Source organism: Lagopus leucura, unplaced genomic scaffold, assembly GCF_019238085.1.
Source record: "Lagopus leucura isolate 7727_CA_CO unplaced genomic scaffold, USGS_WTPT01 Super-Scaffold_100008, whole genome shotgun sequence".
In the NCBI taxonomy this organism is placed as follows: Eukaryota; Metazoa; Chordata; class Aves; order Galliformes; family Phasianidae; genus Lagopus; species Lagopus leucura.
The window spans coordinates 8,874,488-8,892,221 of NW_024962265.1; the positions used below are offsets into that span (position 1 = coordinate 8,874,488).

Genomic DNA, 17,734 nt, shown 5'->3' on the forward strand with positions numbered 1-17,734 from the left:
GAGTATGGTACACTGAATCAGAAGACAAGAGAGAGAGAATAATAGACTTCTGCCTGAAGACGTGTGTGACATGAATAGTCTGGGATGATAAATACCCAAAGCAGATCTGTAGTTTCACCTGCTTGTGTGGACTTGCACTGCTGTGTAGGATAGTATCAGCCCTCTTTGTTGCTCAGGGCTTGTTGCAAGACTGCCAGTCCAGATAACTCTTTTTCAAACAATTAAAGGCAAAATCTCAAAGCTTAATGCTGAACACCAGCTAAAAGACATTTTTCTGTTTGGATTACAAATCGGACTGTCTTTCTCAGTCTGTTTTGACACCTGAGTTATCACTTCTAAACACATACCTGAGAAGTGGAACATACATTTGAAAGAAAACACAGTTTCTGCAATTTAATGACCAGGAGAAAGCTGAGGCTGTTCTATTCACAAAATGTCTCAGTCATGCTTTTTGTATTATTCTCCTTCTTTTTTTCCCTTTTCCTCCATATCTGTTCACTCTAGAAGGATAGCTGAAGTGGTGACAACACTGGACTGTTTCTCTTTTCCTTCTGACTGATTTGACTCTTCATGACAAAAGGTTTTTTGTGAATATCCTTCCTACATTACATTAAAAAAAAAAAATAAAAAAAAACTTTATTGAAAAAGCGTATTTATTGAAGAAAAAAAAGAAAAGTTGATATCAATTCTTTTCTTTTCTTTGAATCCAATATACTTTCTTATATGACGGCAGGACTTACCTTTTTTCCTTGCTGCATCCATAAGACAAATTTTCTTAAATTATTACTTTTATTCCAAGAAGGCATTAGGGAATATGGATGAATATTATTCTCTCAAAAGAATATTCTTTTTTTTTTTTTTTTTTTTTTTTTTTCTTTTTAAACAATGCTGAATAAAAAATGTATCACTTTAATCATGATCACTATTTCTTGGATAAAAAGTCTTATATCAGGGTCACTAATTTCCACTTAGAATCTGAAAGAATTCCTTTACGGAATCAAGAATTCTTCCAAGTATTTGTGTATTATTCAGGAGAGTGGTTGAACTGAAACTTTTGCTCATGCCACCCTGTTGAAAAGATAGTAGAAAAAGTATTATGAAGTGTTAATAACAACACTGCATTGCTGGCTACTAAATATCAAATTTCTACCCATAAGCACAACTTATGTACAGGACATTTCCTCTAAGAGCTCAAAGCTAAAGTAATATTGACAGATGAAAGTGAAATCAACAGAACATCAATTTAGCAACAATAGCAGAAATTCTGTTCAATCTTTCAGAGGAAGCAGCCCATGTTAGAGCATTAATCTTTCATTTCTGATATCTGTTCATCACAGCCCAATGGCTGGACAGCCGAGACATAACTGAAGTTACAATACACAGAAAACATGAAATATCCTTTAAAAAGAAAAAACAGAGAACAAAGAAGGGGATGGAAAGAATATTTCTTTTCTTGAAGTAAGAAGCCAAATTATCATTTTTTATAATGATTTTCAGTTATCCTTAGTCTTTGATCTGCTGAAGGTTTCACAGTCTTTTCATTAGTATCAGGTGTAGTTGGCAGCAACCTTGAACGTGAAAATCTAAATCATTTTTTGAGGGATTGGGAAGTAATTCGAAAGAAACAAAGAGCAAGGAAGGAATAAGACATAGCTCTTCCATACTGTGTTTGTGTGATAGACAAAAGATGGCAGTTGCCTTTGAGCAGGTTTCTATTTACATAAATGCTGTACATTTAGACAAAACAAGACTATGTCTTGCATTATCAGGCACTTCTGTGGTACCAGAAAGGAGTATCTTAACTCTGTACCTCAAAATGCTAGAGTAAATCAATAGCAAGATATGTAACTCTCTAAAGTTTGATAAGCAGAAATTTGAATTTTCTAGCATAAGCAGCTGTCAGCAGAATCTCTAATTCAGAGGTAAAACTGCCTATTCTCACTTTAGTTCTGTGTCCTTTATGTGGACATGTAGCCAGCTGGCCAGTCAGTGTGGTGATTACTCTGAGGTCTTCACAGACCTTTGTCTAATAAGGCTAGAACAGCATAATAATGAATTCAGTCTTTCCAGTGGTGTTCCTAGGACAACATTTGTATTTGATTAAAAACAAGGGATAGAACTGGAAATGAGTGTATAAATTTGGCAGATTACAAAGCTAACCACAGTTATTCTAAATCAGACAAAAGATTGCATCCATCACCTTCATCACAACTTTCTCATATATCCAGCAGCAGCAGTTTACATGTTTCCATTTGTCTGTAAGAACTACAGATATGTAGAAAATGTAGTGTTTAATATGTTATGGAGGAGTTCTCTGTATCTACATTTATTTATTTATTTATTTCACAAGAACATCTATAAATCTATTTTTAAGTTTCATCTCCTCTTTCAAACTAATGTAGTTCATTGCTCTCATATAGAAGACAGAAAAAAAGTGAAACCTTGAACCTTAGAATTTTCAAAATCCAGTAATTAATCTAAATTTAGGCACATTATACCCACTTGGCAATAGATATTTCTGAAGATAATCAATACAGAAAAATACATAAATCAGACAAAACGATATAGAAACTAAAAATATAGTACTGAATGTATATTAGAATATAGCTCCATCAGAGGAAATGATTACTTTTTGATTAATAATGGGTGTAAAAATTTCTAAACCAGTTATGAAGGCCAGATTCAACTTTTTGGACATGTTAAACTAGTTTTTATATTCTAACTGTTTTAGAAATCCACCAGTTATACTAAATGAGTTCAGGCACTACATTTTACAATATAATCAATATAAATATGACCCAGATATGAACCACCCTTTGAACCACAAATGTTATGGTGCAGATCTATGTCATATTAGGTAAACTCATTCTTAGTGGAAGGACCAGGTATACTTTCTGTGCTAACATCATACTGCCTTTTCTTGCATGGGTTTTGCAGATGCGTAGCTATCCAGATTGTCCTCATCTATGAGACATTTGTCATGTCATGACAAAAAACAAACCAACCAACAAACAAGAATAATAATAAATAAGAACTACAAAAAGTAATCCCCAAACTCCAGGCAGATATCAGAAATCATACAAGTGACTCATTCAACCATCATGAGGACTGAGGTGACGGACTAGTTTGGCAATCATGATAAAGCCCCAACAGGCTGTTTAGTATATGGAAGCTGACATAGTGCCTTATAAAAGGGAGCTTGACCTCTTTTCTCCAAAATCTCTCTTGCCCAACATTTCCCAACACCAGTTTCCTGACACGTCAACTTAATCATAAGACTTCACTCACAGCACCACAGAATGAAAATGATGGAATAGCTAATGCTCATAGCTATCTGAAGAGGGAATACTTCAGTGGTCTGGCTGCCTGTGCTGCAAAAACAAGGATGTCTTTTCCTCCAGAAGAGATACTGGAAGTATCTGCTAATAACATTAGGATTTTATGGTTTATTAATTTGTATTATCATCCAAAAAAGACATCCTTTTATTAATGCATGTAGTTAAGAATTTGAGATAAATAATATTTTTTTTGTCTAAAAATAGTTTTGATTGACAGATTCTTTCTGTGGCTGTAGGCCTTAGTGAAACAGATGAAGTTAACGGAGTTGAAAAAAGCAATTTATGAGATTGTTTGGCCCAAGAACTGACAGCATGTGAAATGCTTCATTCTTTTCATCCAGTGTCAATTATTAATCTGATATTACAATACGTTAGAAGAGTCACATTCATCTTCCTGGTCCCACAATAAGAAGCATTCAGCAGTTTTCATAAAAAACATTATTCATCCAGTCACACAAAAATAATCTTGGTTGCCAGCTTAAAGCAGAAAACCACTGGGGCTCTGGCTCTTATTTGAAGTAATTTCCATTTAGATATTTGATTAAATTCTTACTTAAAGAAGGATCTCTTTTAACTGCTTGCATTACTGTTTCACAGTTCACCAAAGTAAGAGAAAACCTCACTAAGGCTTCACAGAATAATAAATTTAAAGGAAAGTATTTTATCTAAGGTATATATGCTCAGTCTCTTGGAAAAGATTAAGCATGACAATAGATGTACTATGTTTAACTTAAAAATTAAATCAAAAGATTTATATTAATATTTCCATGATAATTTCATTATTTTATATGAGAATAGTCTTTCTACTGTTTGTGTAAATTGATTATTATGTGTAATGTCACTGAGTCCTTTTTATTGTATATATTTCTCAACTTGCTAAAGACTGAATACTGGAAAATTTGTTCAGTGTATAGCAGTATTCAAAACACAAAACAATACATCTGACATACGACAAAGTGTTTTAAGCATGAGTAGTGCATTGAAATTCCAGGCAGACAGTAAGAGATATCGAGATAGGTAAAAGCAGTTGAGAAATGTAGTATGGTTGCAGTGTTACATCTGAAGAGGGTGGAGGTCTTCATACAGCTTCTGTGACTATAGATGTTGTACATATATTTCCTTTCAGTTTCCTCATAGTCATAAAATGTAATGAATGTTTCATGAAGAAGAAGAGGAAGGCCCATCACATTTAAAGGGTTACCCTACAAAATGTTTTGGATGAATTACTGGTTTTCTGTAACTTTAATCAGAAAAGCAGCATTAATCAATCTAACCCAGTCTTCTTTTCCTTTAGGACATTGATTTGAACTATTATCATGAGTGAAGAAAAATGTTCTGGTGATGCTCTGGTTTAGACCATATTCTATGTGAAAATAAACATTATCTGCAAAAGATGGTACCACAACACTGGAATGTAAAGTAAAAAAAAGTAAAAGATGTTACAGCATATAATTTTGATAAATTCTATTTTTTCTTAATGTGGATGACACTGATTTTTTAGAAGGCATTTGGTAACCCATTGTTCCTGTCTGTACAGCAAGGTCTACTAACCACCGACCTGCAGAAAGTTCTGTCTCCACTGGCTCATCAGTCAGTAGTTTTGGCAGTGGATACAGCATGGATAGTGAAGGCAGCAGCAGTGCCACGGGAGAGAATAATCTGTTTCCCATCCCAAGAATGTAAGGCTTTTCCTTTAATATTCTGAATCTTCTGTGCACTGATTATGTGTAGTGCTTTCACTGCTAGTTATCTTCATATGTAGTTTCCACTGCAGAGGAGTTACTGAGTTACACGGTAGAAAAGCAGTTAACTGTAGAATTTCTCAGAGCTCAGATTCTGCTCTGTTGAGTTGTTAATAACTATAAAACCTCTCCCTAAGTCTCATGATTTTATTGTTGTCACATAGGAGACATCCAAGACTGCCATGCAAGCATTTTGAGATGGGCTTGGGTTATGGTTTAGTAGTGCAGTTTTCCCATGCTTGAGGCCAATCTATTTAGATTTTCAGACCGATCTCCTGGAATTCCCTAACAAAAAAAAGTAATTTCTCTTCATCAAATTAATGTTTGTAGCCTGAATTTTTTGGCTGTTCTCAAAATATTAGTCAGTATTTATTGCTCATTCAGTATCTGCAGTAGCTGTTACATGTTTTCCTTTGCAGTCCAGAAATAGAAGTCACAAGAACATGATTTAAAAAGCTTGAACTTAAAAAATAAAAGGAGGAAAACAAAAAAAGGCTCAATTTTTTCTCCGGAGCAGTGATATTTCTAAATATTCAACATTCTTTTTAGTAAGATCACAACATACAAAAGGCTAAAAAAAAAAAACCTACAGCTACTAATCTAGGATTTCTCTCTCATCTATGGAATCCAGGAGAGCAACACCAGCTCAGGCTATGGAATGCCAATTGCTTAATTTTATTGAAATTTTCAATCAACATAATTTTAGGTCAAAATGAGTTTCACTTCTCAGTGGCAAAAAAAATCCTTTAATTGAATTTGACAATATCAAAAGAAAATTATTTTGCAATCATTCCTAATGAGAAAGACAAAGGTCTATAAAGACCCTGTGTACATAAACACAAGGCAGCACCTAGTATAATTTTAGTAGACATATGCTAAATTGAAATCTACGTAATATTACTTAGTGTGAATTATCTAGCAGGGTGACAGTATCTTATAGCTACTTGTATTTTGTTGACAAATTTACTATTCTACTAAGCCTTAAATTGGCTGCACTTTACTGAAAAGCAGGAATAAATCTCCAAGATTTTCAACCTTTCCTTTGTTGTAATTTATTCCACTGAATTTTGCTTAATTAAATAAAATATATCCAAGTCCTATTTTTTTTGCTGTATGTACTGCATCATATTCTTATTGTGCTCTTAAATTGTGATGTGCAGATTTTGAATCTCTAAAACTTATGTCAAACACACAGACAGCAATTTTTTCTTTTTTTGTTAGTTTTAAGGGCTTTACACAGTAATTAATGAAAATGAATGACAAAATTAATGGTTACCATCTTAAAATCATATTGAGAGAGAATGTTTTAAAACACATATCTGTTCACATTTTCAGGTTTGGATAAAAATAATTATATGTCCGATTATATACATGACTGAAATTCATAGAATCATAGAATCAATGAATCATAGAATCATAGAATGGCCTGGGTTGAAAAGGACCACAGTGATCATCCAGTTTCAACCTCCCTGCTATGTTCAGGGCCGCCAACTGCCAGACCAGGCTGCCCAAAGCCACATCCAGCCTGGCCTTGAATGCCTCCAGGGATGGGGCATCCACAACCTCCTTAGGCAACCTGTTCCAATGCATCACTACCCTCTGTGTGAAAAAATTCCTCCTAATATCTAACCTAAACCTCCCCCATCTCATTTTACTATCCACCCTCATAAACGGTCATTTCCCCTCCATTTTATACACTCTCTTCAAGTACTTAAAGGCCGCAATGAGGTCTCTTCAGAACCTTCTCTTCTCCAGCTAAACAAACCCAGTTTCCCCAACCTTTCTTCATAGGAAAGGTGCTCCAGCCCTCTGATCATTTCAGTGGCCCATTTCTAGTCAGTGTTATGTTCACACAGACTTGATAATACTTCAGGAACTCTGATCCTGTACATGGATGTTCAGTATACCCATGAGACCGCTGATCACAATTTGAAGTATGAAGTGATCAAAATGATTTAAGAAGTCTTGGCATATGAAAACATCTTTGTTGATTTCTCTGTTTAGAATGAATTTCTGATCTACCAATAGAAAAGTGTTGACAGCTGACTTTTTACTTTAGTCAGAATGATTAGTAATGAAATTTTAAAAATAATAATTTAATTAGTAACACCGTGGGAATTGTTTGATGAATTATTTTAATACTTGCCAGAACTAAACATTGGTTCAAATATCAAGAGAAATTAATCATTTTATACAGTTATACATAGATGAATACATTTTGTAGCCTATTTAGGAAATAATTTATAAAAATCTCTTATTGTTCATTTTTAATATCCTTGAAAAATACATTTCCATCTATGACAACAACTATGCCTTTGTACTGTGTAACCACCTGTGTAAGTATTATGGCCCACACAAACCTAATGCAGTTCAACGAGACCAAGTTCAGGATGTTGCACTTAGGTTGGGGCAATCTCAGATACTGGGAGATCTCTGTGAGAACAGTCCTGTGAAGAATGACTTAGGGGTCTGGGGGGACAAAAAGCTGGACATGAGCCAGCAGTGTGCTCTTGCAGCCTGAAGTGGATAAGCAGTGGATGCCCATCCCTGAAGCTGTTCAAGACCAGGTTGGAGGGGCCTTGGGCATCTCTGATCTACTTGATAGCAACTAGGCCATGGCAGGGGTTAGAACTAGATGTTCTTTGAGGTCCCTTCCAAACCAGTCCATTCTATGATTCTGTGAATGTGTGTAAAATAATATTAATTTAGGATGCAAATGTAAAATCAACTAACAATATGTAGGGTCTAATAATTCTTTTATCATGCACATACTATACTTTGTAAATAGGAACATAACTCACAGGAGCAGATGTGTTTTTGATGGTGATTAATGCCATGCCTTAGAGCTTACAACAAGTATGTTTAAAGATTAAAAAAAGGAAATAAAACTTTTTAACCTAACATTCATAAACTGAAAACAGACAACTAGACTCACATCCACGTTAGATTCTTTCTACACCCAGGGTCCATCAGAACATGCTTTATTCCACTCACCTTGCTTTAAGATAAAGTCTCATATCTTGTCTCCTGTGATGAATCTAAACTGCACTGTAAAATCTGTCACTGGAAGAAAATACTTACCAGAAACAAAATCTACCTTTGCAGTAATGATATTGTAGAACAAATAGCAACTACTTCCATATTTCACCATTCAACATAACAGTATAAAGTGAGGTGAAGAGTTATGCAGACTGCTTGCAGAACCCCAAACTGATGGAAGGCAGGTTGCAAACAGCCTCTGGTTGCTCCGTTCTTCAGGAATGCACAGGCATAGTAAGATGTGATTGCAGTTGTCTCCAAAATAAAAACAACGAGAAAAAAGTGTTGTGATCTGTTTAAATAGCAATAGAAAAAAAAGCTTCTGTCCTGTTTATTTCCTTGAATTTTCTATACTGTGTACATATATATGTATATATACACATTTATTTCATTTCTTTTCAATAAAGTTCTCGTGCTGAGACAAGATTCTTTGGCTTAGGTATACTATTTGCTTAGATCTGATCTCTTCATGGTCTTATTGACAGATATGACCATATTCTTTTTTTAACAGAGGGAAGATGAGCCAGAATGGACAAGAACCAATAAAGCAGTCGGGAGTGGGATTAACTGATGCAGAAGGTAAAAAGAAATACAAACAACGCTACAGTGGTATTCCCTTCTATTTATAAAACTGATGTGACAATTTCTCTTAATGATAATGTGATGAAAGATTAGCTTATGCTCTCTTTGTATCATTGATTAAGGTTCTCTCTTTCATTTATTCTAAAGGCCCTTTGCACATAGCACCAATGTAATGAGTCTTCAGTTTAAATGAGAAGCTTGTTTTACCTGTGTCCTTAAAGTTAATTAAATAGATTGCAATGAATAATATTTGTTTTTCAATGTTCATTGCTTTTCATAGTATTGGAATAAAAAAAATATGAAGTATGGAGCTGACTCAATACCCATTAAATTGATAGAAAACATCCAGTGGCTGTCAGGCTCTATTTTTATAGGATTTCAGAATACTTCATGAAGAAATTAATTTTGTTGACTAAATAAAGCATTAACATTAAATAAAAATGTTAGCTGAACATCAAGTTTGACCACTGCACTTAAATCATATTAAAACACTTATCTGATTGGGAAATCCAGAGTGAATGTTTTGGGTTTTTTTTTTTTTTTTGTATGAATGTGGTTCTACCAAAGAAGGAGCCATTGTAATACTGGAGATGGAAAGAGCCTGACAGGATGGCTGTTAAAAGATACATGTGCAATGTGATCACTGTGTATAATAATGGACAATTGCATGAAAATTAAGAGTCAGTGTTTTGTATTGAAGGATATGTTAGGAAAATTCCATTTCCCTTTACCTGTAAGGTATTTTCTTTCAAGTATATGCTTCTGTTGACCTCAAATATAAAACCTAATTATTGTGACCCTCATTTTGTTATTAAAATAATATTTTTATCATTTGAATGAATTTCAGCACTACCTTGGGTTTTAATTAATTGATAAATTGAAATTTATATACACAATTGAAGTCACTTTAAGTTCAGCCTTGAAAAAATCATTATTTATCAGGTTTCTGCAATCTCTTTACATGGAGTAATAATTGTTGTTGCTATATTTGAGGTAAAAATAATCTAGTTTCGCACAAATTTGAAGAAGTTAAACTAGAATTTGAAGGGTAAAACTCTCTTTTTCAAAGCAAGAATCCTGAACTGTGTATATGCAGTTTGTTAAATCCTTAATTTAAATACATTACCTATCATGCAAATACCTTACCTATCATGCAAAAATCCAAATTTTGCTGCTTATTAAACTTCAATTTATGCAAGGGTTGTTATAAATATTTTTAAAAGAAACTACTTTGAAAAGAGAGGAGGTGGGAAGAAAATGGGAAATCAGGAATTTTCCATTTTTACTTTGTTATGGTGTGTTTAATACAAAAAGATATATGTAAAGAAATAGTTTTTCAACATTTTGTTCAGCATAAATTGCCCCTTAGTTCATGTTTTTGATCATAAACTTTAGCAAATACAAAAACAAAATGTTTTAATATAATGTTTGCATCACTCCAAAAGAAGATATAAATACCCAACTCTTTTCAAAATTTCAAAGGATGCATATTTAAGATTCAGTCACCCAAAATTTTTTTCCCAAAGGCATACTTCTGCTCATCTTCAAAGTCTGCAAATAGCTCAAGAGCTTCGATTCCTAGTTTTTACTTATGATGCAGCCTGGTTCTGTTAAAATTAAGACTCCAATTCAGTTACTTCAATTAAAAATCTAAAATAAGAAAAACAAGAGTGGTCTTCACTAAGCACTGTTTCTCCTCATTGAGAGAAGGTGGGGGGCAGCCAAGTTTTTGGTGTCTGACTTCCAGTTGACAAAGTGGGGACAGATCAATTTCAAATGATAAAACAAGCCAAAGGCTGGAAAGCATTTCTGTTTCAGCGTGTAAATGCAATTATATTTTGGGGATGTCATTCAGAATTTAGATTAATGCTATATTAACCAAAAGAATTTCAATATTATAGAAATATTGTGGTATTATTTTCATAAATGAACAAAAAGGTAATGAAAAACTTGAAGTCTTAAAGGTCAGATGATATCTTTTCTGTAGTATACAGAATCTGTGTTACGGACCAGATTAGTTCCACAATTAAATAGAATTAAATATTTATTCCCACTTTTTATTGAACAGAGGCTCTCATGGCAATGAGAATTGATTTATTTTCTCATTGCAGATAAGAATTTAGCATTATAGTTAAAAACTTGTAATTCTAGTACTATTTTTATATTTTTAAATGCTCTAACTGGATGTGAAAAGTAGCATATATATTACTTTCTTTAATATTGTGTTGAATGAATGTAATTCCTTAAACATGCACATCTAATGATATTTGAAATATTTTAGTCACTCAAGCCATTCACACAGGCTTAGAAATACGTCAGGGAACTTACACAACCAAGATGTTTAAGACAGGCAGCAGGAGGGAAGGCAAGATAGGACTCAAATGGCAATGAAAACTGGCTTTTAGGCAGCTGGATCAATACTGTGGCAACAGAGTTCATGTTCAGCTCACAGAGTACAACATTGGAATGTATGCTAGTGGAATAATCAGGGAAAAAATAAAGCTGCTTTTTGTAGTTGTTTACTGACTTGAGAAATGTGTTACTGTTTTGTTGGGAATGGTTTTTGTGATATGAAAATGTACCAAGTAAGCAAATATCAGTAAACAGTACTACTTACTTTGCTGAAACAACCAAATGGTCAATATAAATAACTGTGAGTATTGCTATGATAATCTTTGTTTCTCTATACATATCATCTTGTCATTTTCTGTATTTTCATACTAGTTAAGAATATAAAATAATTCAGAGTTTTGTTCTTCGACACTGTGTTAGTTATTTTTATGATACGCATTGTTGCATGCTATCTTATACTTGACATTCTGCCTTGAGCAGATCAGAAAGTTAATCTTAAATTTCAGTAAATCTTCTGATGCATATTGTGATCTTCATTGACTTATGCAAACCAATTTCTTTATTCATTTCGGAAAGTGCAATATCGTTTGTTTAAAGTTTGCTTATGAAATGTCTCTGGAATATTACAGACATTACAGACAAAATAACAGATGTTTTCCCTGTAAGGATTGAAAGAAACAATTAAAAACACATGATTAATATATTGATTCAGTGTTAGATCATGATTGGTTTATGTACCCTATCTACTCAGCCAACAGATCATACATGGTATTTTCCACCTACCGTTTTTCAAATTAAGAAATATGCAGGAAATTATTCTCTTGAATTTCAGAACTGGTTATCTACAAGATAATTTTAGCTGCAATTATTTCTAATAGGAAAGAGTTGTATAGATATAAATAGCATTTTAAATGAAATAGCTTGATATAAGTAAATTTTGAAACTTCTCATTTTGAATATGCTGTGTGCATTTAAGATAAATTTTTGGCATTTCATAGGTCCATATGAAATGAATGTTCTTTTAGAAAATACAAAATGTGTTATAAGAAATATCAGTAAGCATGACATGCCTTCACTCATTCCATAGTTGGAGTCAACAAATACTTGCAAAGCTTGTCATAGTCTGTGCTTGGCCTTGCTTACAGACTTCCAGACACAAAATAGCAAATTTCTTATAGGAACTAAGTGACTCCTCACCCATGCATTCCAACAGAGTGCAGTTGTTCACTTTTTCTTTAAATTTCCATCCAGTATGTGTACTGAATTCCAAGCACTTCTCTATGCAGTTCTGCCATGGACCAAAGGCTCACTTTCTGGCATTTCCACTGGTTCTTTGAGTGTCAGCTTGGTCAGAAAACTCCAGAATATTCTAGTAAAGGTTTTGTAGACCTATTTCCAGATTCAAGTATAAGGAATTTGTAACGTTTCAAAACAATAAATGTTTCTAACAGTAAATATTTATTTACTGAACTTCTGGAAGATAATATGCTAGTGATAAGCACTCATGGTTTACATAGCCATACATGAACACTCACAGTGTTTTTCCTTTTTTTCTTTTTTTTTTTTTTCTTTTTTTTCTCTTTTTTTTTTTTTTGTATTTTCTCTTCTTACTGACAAAAAATAGTTTGGTGATAACATCATGCTTTAACAGAAAAAAATTATGGTTCCATACTTTTTATTTCACATAGTCAGAGTAGTCTAACCTAAAAACAGAACTTTTTATTTTCCTTAATTTTTGAGCTGTGTGGTTCATCAGTCTGGATAATAAACTAAGATACAAGGATTAAATAATCTCAACAATTTCATCAATTGAGTCTAACCTTTATTTCTTGGAAGAAAAAAAAAAAAGAAAAAAAGAAAAAAAAAAAAAGCTTGAAATATAAATCAAACCTTAAAATAGGAGGAAGGACATCATTCTGTTATAGCTTTGGATTTGTCCTGATGAATAGGAATGCATCCTACCTGTCCGGAATACATGCAGCAAATTGAGAAACTGACCTTGCAAACTGTATTATCCTTTCTCATGAAGGAATTCCCAGGAATAATATGTGTATTAGCCCTTGAGTAAAACAAGGCATGTGTCATGATTTTCCTGTTCTCAACATGCAATCCCATGAAATAAACTGACAGCACAGGCTCAACTAACTATTGACACATTCTTAAAAGGAATTAAAACTCAGAAATGTATAAAATCATTCTTCCTTTACTTACTGTTTAGTTAGGCTAGAGTAATTCTGAATGAGCAAAAGGACTCAGTGTCATATAATTAAGAAGAGAATAAGGTTTTCAGAAGTTGATTAAATCAATTTGTGTGTCTCCACACTTTAAAAATTTAGCATTCTATTTTATTATTAATTCCAATGGTTGCAATATCAAAACTATAGTATCATCCTTCTGAGTATGTTCAAAGAGAAAAGGTCATAATTCCAGAACTTCAACCAGAAGAATATAAATAAGAGGGAAAGAAAAGAAAAATATAATAATTTATTAAGGGCTAATCACAATACAGTCACTGAGATTTTTAAGTTCTTGCCTATTTACACATCTCTACGTTGATGCTTTAGTTTCATAGTCTGAAAATATATTTCAGTGAAGATGAAAAATTTTTCTTGCACTTATTTGTATCATTTCACAGAAAAAAATAGGACTGTGAATCAGAATATAATATGATACTTAATATTCATGATGTAGGCTACAATTAATATCAGATTTCTTGATGGATTAAAATTAGGTTGGCTTTTATTGCATTTGTACAAGTAATAGTGGCTTTGTATGAAAACATTGAGAAATGTTGGAACATGAAAAATGAAACATGAAAACTACATGATCCTTGAGGTCCCTTCCAACCCGGGTGATTCTGTGACTCTGTGATTCTGATTCTGTGATTGAGACTAGGAAGTAGCGTAGGATAGAGATCATATTAAATGTAGAAATTAAGTAACTTTCATTCTTTCATAATCCATAATCAAGAGTGACAGGAAAAAAAGTATTTAGCTATCTGTCCCTCACAAGAAAAAAAGAATGAAAGGGAAGAAGAAAGAAACAAAGGGATTCATTACGTTTATAGACTGTTGCTCGACAGAGGTGTATAGAGGAAACCAGATGATAACACATCCAGCCACTTGTTTTACATGTTTGAGATAAATTCTTTGATATTTAATAGAGAAGCACTGTAATTTAGGAATGAAAATGCAAAAAATAAAGTCATAAAAAAGCTCTCCGACTGTATAGTTTGGGACTTCATCCTCATTTTTTATGTTGAATTGTGAAACACCACTTCATGCCAGAGCTACAAGGTGCATTAGAGTCTACTTTACATGCCATAATTTGCCAATTCAGATATTTAAAACTCTTCATCGACCATATAATGACTCTAAATACTACACGTATTACATATCCAGGTCCTTTGGTATAAAGGATATTCTTTGCTAGTCTCTAACAATTTTTTTTTTTTCTAGTTAATAAACCAACCACATTTATTGATTTTTCTAAGTCAGTACATAGCAAGATTATAATAACTTACTTCTTCCATTGTGTTAGCTATGGGGAAGAGGCACAACCTGCAAAAAGAATAATGAAGGCAGATTAGACAGAGCTTGTATTGCTACTATCGGTCAAAGACATGACAGTGATTATTGGGCAGTTCAACATAGGAACTGAAAATGCACCTTTCCTCTACAAATGATTGTCTGGATACATCTGCACATTCAGGCATGGTTATTTTTCTTTTTTATGGTTATTTTTCTTTTCTAGGGGAAACATATTTATTCTTTGGCAGTGGTTTCTTCTGTGCCTTTGACTATTCAGCAGCCTCATGCCCTCATGTATCACATTCCTTACCCAGTTTTTGTCCTGAACAGATACAGTCCAAGTGTGGCAGGAAAGATCCCCTTTCTTTTTGTTTTTCATACCTTTCTATTGTGCTTCATTCACTGGAGCTACATCAGAATTTTGTATCTATAATACCAGGTATTAAGAGTCTGAAAACTGTTATTAACCAGGAAATTTGAAGTGTTATTATATTTTCAAAATCCATTTATGTTAAGGTTTATGAAGTGAATGAATAAATAGATACATTCTGAATAGCTCCAATTAACCTATAAATCATACAGTGTATTTACTTTTCTTAAATTTAGTTAAACTGAACTTTATTTCTGGCGAGAAAATTCCTATCTTCTATCACATCATACCTGATTCACAATAGGCTAATGGTAAATTATCGGCACTGAATAACCAAGATAGAAAGTTTCTTCCACAACAGCAGAGAACTTACGGTGTTTTGTAATAGCTCCATTTTGAAAAAGGCTCTATCCAATTATTTTCAAGGACATTTTAGTCTACTATCTCAAAACTAAAAATTGCACCATCTATTGTGTTCCTGCTCATATATGATATGATCTTTGTTTTTTTTTGCTGCCTTCCCAGTAACTGAAATATCTCAGTAGTGTCGAACCATCAGTTATAATATGTACTAAAATATGCTGGATTTTAAAATATTTTTCTTGAATCAATAGAGGCTTGTAATCAATATGTACGTGACTTTTGACTTGATTGTAATGGATATTGAGCCATAGATTTAAAGAGAAAATCAGCCAAACTGAAGTGTAACAACGTAGACTGCTTGTTTTTGAGCCCACATCCAGTAGTACATATCGACACTCTGAACACTCTCTGTCTTCTTTAAAGAGAAATAAAACCTTGATCATCTCTTTTCTAAGACATAATAGCAATAATAAACTCTGAGCTTATGGGCATATTTTACCATGCTGACTTACATGTAGTCAAGGTAATTGTAGACAAGGCAATCAATCCTGCCCCTCTGAGACTTCACCTGGGGTACTGCATCCAGATGGGGAGTCCTCAGTACAGGAGGGGCATAGATCTGTTGGACCACATCCGGAGGAGGGCCACAAAAATGATACAAGAGATGTAACACTTTCCCTACAAGGACAGGCTGAGAGCTGGGTCTGTTCAGCCTGGAGAATAGAAGGCTGTGAGGACCTGAGAGCAGCCTTTCAGTATCTAAAGGGGGACTATAAGAAAGAAAGTAACAGACTCTTTAGGAAAGTTCATGGTAATAGGACAGGGAGAAATGGTTTCAAATTAAAACAGGGAAGATTTAGGCTGGATATATGAATAAAATTTTTTTAAGGGATGTGATGCACTAAAATAGGATGCCCAGAGAGGTGATAGATGCCCCATCCCTAGGCACATTCAAAGTCAGCCTGGATGAAGCTCTGGGCAACCTGATCTAACTGCAGATGACAATGTTCATTGCAGGGTAGTTGGACTAGATGACCTTTAAAGGTCCCTTCTAACTCAAAAAATTCTGTGATTCTTCAATTGTTTCTAAAATAAAATATTTTTTAATCCAAATAGAGGTGGTAAAATGTGATCCTTTCCTAGAAAGAGAGCTAAATGAAAGAATAACTTATTGCCAAATTCATCTACTGTCTATAAATAAAAAGGATACTCTTCAATCTGACATTTATATTGTCATTAATAGAATCACAGCTGTTCTTTTGGCCATCAGCTTCTAGCAAAGGTCTACTCTAGTATTCTTGACAGTTTAAGATTAATCAGTGCCACCAAAACTTAAAGCAGAAAATAGCAGTGATGGTGATTTCTTATGTGAATGACTGCTTCAATATGGAGTGAAAAACAGGAACAAAAGTGAATAGAAAATAAGTAATGAATGCATTTGCAGCTAGCCTATCAAGTGTCAATTTCCTCATACTGCAGTGCCTTTACTTTTAAAAAGTGGAAAGATATTCTTTCTGTCATACAGGATCTTTTAGCAGTGGATGAAGCTGGAATAAGTTGTCAGTAATCTTTTTTTTTTCTTTTTCTGTTTTAAGCTATCTGTAACATTTCATACATGCTTCCTCAAACTTGGAATAGCCATATTGTTTATACCTAAAAATGACACTAATTTGAAAAATTGATTCAAGATAAAGAACAACAGCATTATAAACCTAAGAATGATTAGCTTCCTAAATTCTGGGAAACATTTTTTTCAGAAATTACTGATTGGCCCAGTAGTCTACTTTGCCCATCTGGCTCTCCAGTAACAATTGGAGCAATTAGCGTTGTCTTCCTGAGGTACTTGCCAGGATAATCCAACCGATTTCCCTGAAAAGAAGCAGGAAGAATTTAAATAAGAAAGACTGCAGCCAGAGATAAAAACACAGAGGAAAATGAAGCAAGTACATCCTTGTACTTATGTGACAAACAACATTACTTTATATAATGATCCAATTGTGTATAATTGATCCAAACAATCCAATTGCCAAATTATTGCTATAAAGTGTCATTAAAAGAGAAGTAAATAATCCAGGGAGCCCTACTGTGATTAACTAGTGGCTAGCCAGGCTGCCTGTGCCACTCATTTATGAACTGGGACTGGATGGATACTAGTCATTAAATCATTTGTCAAGAAAATTTTACTGTGGCTCATTTTTTTAAAAGCTTTCATTTAAAAAGTCCCATGAATTCTGTAGAAAATAATCAAATATTAAAACAAACAAGCTAAAGGAAAAATAGAAAAACCTGAAAGCAAATGGATTTCAACTCAACACTAAAACATAACCTTTTGAAATAGTGAGTCAATAAGTATTTTGAAAGATAATTTTCTTGCCTAATGTTATTAATGGCTTTTCTTGGTACAGCTTTTAAATGCAT

At 33.5% G+C, this 17,734-nt stretch overlaps 1 protein-coding gene across 1 annotated transcript in view; it reads left to right on the forward strand.

Moving 5' to 3' along the window:
* PCLO (piccolo presynaptic cytomatrix protein) overlaps positions 1–17,734 on the forward strand; it is a 319,356-nt gene that overhangs the window by 271,510 nt on the left and 30,112 nt on the right. Inside the window, exons 22-23 of the mRNA XM_042872716.1 lie at positions 4,876–5,017; positions 8,631–8,698. Coding sequence (XP_042728650.1) covers positions 4,876–5,017; positions 8,631–8,698 — 210 coding nt within the window. The remainder of the gene's footprint in view (positions 1–4,875; positions 5,018–8,630; positions 8,699–17,734) is intronic.